A 4681-nucleotide genomic window follows, 5' to 3' on the forward strand; every position below is an offset into this window, starting at 1 on the left:
TAACGTGTTATGCATCTTTTGTGGTGTATGCATACTGTGTTATGCATCTTTTTTGGAGTCTGCATAACGAGTATGTAGTCAGTTTTCGAAATTTTTCCCTAAAATGTTGATTACCTCCGATTTTTTCGTGAAAACTAAAAATTTGATATTCTTGTTTCTACTCGTTGTGTAGCTTTCTTTAAAAGATTTCCAACGATATAAAATTTGTAAAATTCCAAGGCGCGGATTTTTAGATATGTTATATCCAAGTTGCGTTGCCAATTATACCCCTGAAAAATTAGGCTGTAAAATAGTATGCATAACGAGTTATATATTGATTCTTAATAATTTCGAATAATTTTGGGTGTCACGGTATCTAAAATTAATTGTGGGCCTGACAATAAAAATATTTTTTTTGGGCCTGCGCTTATTTTCCCCATCTGGGTTCCTCAGAAATTTTCACTTTATTTTTCTCTTTAACTTGTATTTCTACTCTTCTCATGTCTGTTCAAACATAATAAATTAAGTGTTGTAACCAAGTTCTTACAAATTCCCTGGTGGTCAGTTCAATTGGTAGGGAAGGAGATCTAATTTTTCTTTGGAAGGATGGTTTTCCTTGTGATGTAGTTTGTGTTAAAGATAATATCATACACCTCTTGGTGACTTCTAATTCTACTAGAGAGGAATGGTTATTATCTTGCATGTATGGTTCTACCTATGATGATGTTAAAAGATTGCAATGTGATTTTTTGAAAGATCTCAGTGATAATCTTTTTCAACCATTGGTAGTTATAGGAGATTTAAATGTTCATCTGCATAACAGAGGGCAATCTTCTAAATGTACAACTATTAATAATTGGGTTTGTAGCACAATTGAAGAGGCAGGTTTGATGGACTTGGGGTATATAGGTAAAAATCATACTTGGACAAATCAATCAAATGGTAAAGGAATAAGGAGAGCTAGAATTGATATGACACTTCACAATAGTAAGTGGCTAATGAAATTTCCGGGCTCCAGGCTTTATCATTTACCATTCATTGGTTCAGCTCATTGCCCACTTCTTTTAGAGACTGAATTAGATAAGCAAAAAACTAGGAATGTATGGAAGTTTTACATATGTTGGTTAACAGACCCTTCTTGTGCTCAACTCATTGCTCAATCTTGGAATTCCTCATCTTCTAACTTCAGCAACAAAATTGCTTTAGTGAGGAAAGATTTGGCAAAATGGAGAAGATTACATTTCGGGGAAATAGATAGGCATGTAAATGTTACTCAAATTCAGCGTAGCTTAGATCTTCTGAAGTATTGGAAAAGCATAGAATCAGAATATTGGAAGCAGAAATCGGGTGATAGATGGATTAGGGAAGCGGATAATAACACATCTTATTTTCATACTATGGCTAAGAAAAGAAGGGCTAGGAACAATATTACTGCTCTGCGTGATCCGAATGGATCCTGGTTAACTACAAGAGAGGAATTATCCAAATTTCTCACTTCTCATTTCTCAACAATAGCTAGCACTACTTCTCCAAAACTGCATGCTTATTTTTTCGATCACATTCATAGTAATATTTCTGCTCAAGATAATATTTCACTTATGAGTGTGCCATCTGAAGAAGAAATCAAACATGTTGTCAAGAGTTTAGCTAGCTGGAATTCTCCGGGTCCGGATGGATTTCCCGCGGGTTTTTACCAAACGCAATGGGATGTGGCGGCAGGTATTATTAATCTAGTTCAAAACTTCTTCACATACTATGAGCTTCCTTCTTATCTTAATGATATTGTTATCTGTTTAATTCCGAAGGTTAGCAATCCTGTTATGCCAAGTGATTACAGACCGATAGGGCTATGTAGTAATAGTTATAAGATAATTTCCAAATTATTGGTCAACCGAATGCAGCCTTTGACGGAGAAAATAATATCTCCTACTCAAGCTGCATATGTCCCAAAAAGATATATCAATGATAATATTATTCTTGCGCATGAAGTTATACACTCAATGAAGAAATCAAGCAGTAAAAAAGGATTAATAGCACTTAAGCTAGATATGTCAAAGGCGTTTGACATGATAGAATGGTCATTTTTGGATAAAATGCTACAGTCAGTTGGTTTCTGTTCTGAATGGAGAACTCTAATTCAACAGTGTATTACAACAACTACGGTTTCAGTCAGGTTAAATGGTAGTCCTTGTGATCCCTACATTCCGTCTAGAGGAATACGGCAGGGAGATCCAATATCTCCCTACCTTTTTATCATTTCCGTGGAGTACCTTACTAGAACTTTATTTAAAGCAGAGCGAGATCACTTAATTAAGGGCATAAAAGTAGCAAAGAATTCTCCTTCTATCAATCATCTACTTTTTGCAGATGATTGCTTGTTATTTTTCAGGCAGATGATAAAACAATAAGTAATGTTCTCAATATTTTGGAAGATTTTGGTTCTGTATCAGGACAGATGATAAGTTTTTCAAAATCGGATGCTTTCATTGCCGGAGACATTACGCAGGAGAAAAAGAATCATATTGCAACTAAATTAGGTGTCAAACAATTGTGTTCGTCGGATAAGTATCTTGGATTACCAATCCTAATAGGTAAATCTAAAGCTGCTTCTTTTGGAAATTTATCTGACACCTTTGCAGCAAGGTTACGAGGATGGAGTTCTAAAACGTTAAATCAAGCAGCAAGAACTACTCTTGTGAAATCTGTGTTACATACCATCCCAACTTATTACATGGGAAACTTTAAAATACCAAAAAACATCATCTAAAGATTGAATTCTAATCAGAGATCTTTCTGGTGGGGTCATAAGGCGGGCAGAGGGCTTAATTTCTTAGCTTGGGATTCTCTTAATGCTTCAAAACAAGAGGGTGGGTTAGCTTTTCTTAATCTAGAGCAGTTTAACAACGCTTTAATTGCTGAACTAGCTTGGAGGTTATGTACTGAGTCAGATAAACTTTGGGTACAAATTTTAAAGCCTAAGTATGCCCCTTACTGTAGCTTCCTACATTTACAAGAAGAGCATAAAAATTCTTCTTGGATCTGGAAAGGGATAGAACAAGGGCTTCAGTATGTAAAACAACATCATAGGTGGGCAATAAAGTGTGGTACAAGGGCTCTGGTATGGTACGATAAATGGGTTTATGGTATTTCTGAACCTCCTACCCCGAAATCATCTTTTACAGAGCCAACATGAATTGTATATGTTTCAGATCTCATGCTTGCTACTCCAAGAAGATGGAACGTTCCTCTTGTTAGGAAAGTGTTTGATACACACGTAGCAAATTTAATTCTGAATATGTACATTCCTCAACATGGAGAAGACACACTTATATGGGAACCAAACATAATGGGAGCCTTCACAGTTAAGTCAGCATACATGGTTCTAACTACCATAGGAAATAATACAAGCAGGACTCAACTCACATACCTAAGCCGGTTTGGAAAAAACTGTGGAGCATGAATGCGTCGCATAAAGTAAAACTTTTCATTTGGAAATGTTTGAAGGGGATTGTTCCAACTTTAGTTAAGATCAACCAGTATAACCCAAATATAAATACCATTTTCCCTCACTACAAGGAGGAAAATGAAACCATTGAACATTTATTATTTTCTTGCTCTTATTCATCTTCAGTTTGGATTGATATGAATGTCAATGTCTCTAATATACAACACCTGCATACTTCAGTTATGAACTGGATAACAAGTTGGTTCTCCAATACTCAAAATGTTAGCACTGAAGAGCAGAATACTTGGATTCTGACTTTGATGATCGCTGCTTGGCAAATATGGAAGAATAGATGCGCTAGAATTTTCCAGAACAAAAGCATGAATCGATGGGTGACATCAACTAATATTAGGTGGTTGTTAAATCAGTGCATAAAATAGCATCAGATGCAAATATTGACTAGAATAAAGAACACTAGTTGGTCACCTCCAGCAGATAACTATCTTAAGATCAATATAGATGCTTCTTTTGATGATACAGTAAAAAAATTTGGTATTGGGCTAATAATTAGGGATTCCGCAGGCAACAGCAGAGGCATCAGAGGAAAGTACTTCAATGAAGGAATAGATGCAGAGCAGGATGAGTGCTTTGCCATCAATGAAGCACTAAATTGGGGGAACAATCTACACTTTGATCGTATTCTGCTCGAATCAGACTGCCAAAATGTTTTTTTCTCTATCAATGATGCTACCCTGTATGTACATTGGGTGAACCAGGGTCTTGTAAATGAAATAAAGCATCAGTTATCTACTAGGTCAGGAACTACTCTAATTTATCTAAACAGATCTGGCAACAATGTGGCTCATGTAATAGCTAATAGGGCAAGAAATTTACGTGCCTCTTTTAATATTTTGGATGATATCCCGGCCGATATGTATAAGGCTTTAAGGGATGATGTTGTCAATCTTAAGTTATGTACTTAACCCTTTATCAATGAATTTCGGCTTCAAAAAAAAAACAACAACCAAGTTCTTACTGTATGATTCCAGTTGGAGTCGTATTGGGATTCGATTGGACTTTGTATTAGATTTCAAAAGTCCATTTGGTTTGATTGTTAATGTTTTTTTTACTACTCCCTTTGTTCTTAAAAAAATAGTTACTTTTTTTTTTCTTTCAATTTAACCTATTTTTAGGTTAGGATGAAAAAAATGATAGTACTCCCTCCGTTTCTGGAAAAGAGATACTTTTACGTTTTCA

General features: G+C 35.5%; 1 protein-coding gene across 1 annotated transcript; it reads left to right on the top strand.

Moving 5' to 3' along the window:
- The first annotated feature begins 3870 nt into the window (after positions 1 to 3870).
- On the top strand, positions 3871 to 4407 carry LOC113315289. Its single transcript, XM_026563588.1, has one exon. The coding sequence runs from the start codon at positions 3871 to 3873 to the stop codon at positions 4405 to 4407; it is 537 nt and encodes a 178-aa protein (XP_026419373.1).
- The last annotated feature ends 274 nt before the right edge of the window (positions 4408 to 4681 follow it).

This window comes from Papaver somniferum, chromosome 10 (assembly GCF_003573695.1).
Source record: "Papaver somniferum cultivar HN1 chromosome 10, ASM357369v1, whole genome shotgun sequence".
Classification (NCBI taxonomy): domain Eukaryota; kingdom Viridiplantae; phylum Streptophyta; class Magnoliopsida; order Ranunculales; family Papaveraceae; genus Papaver; species Papaver somniferum.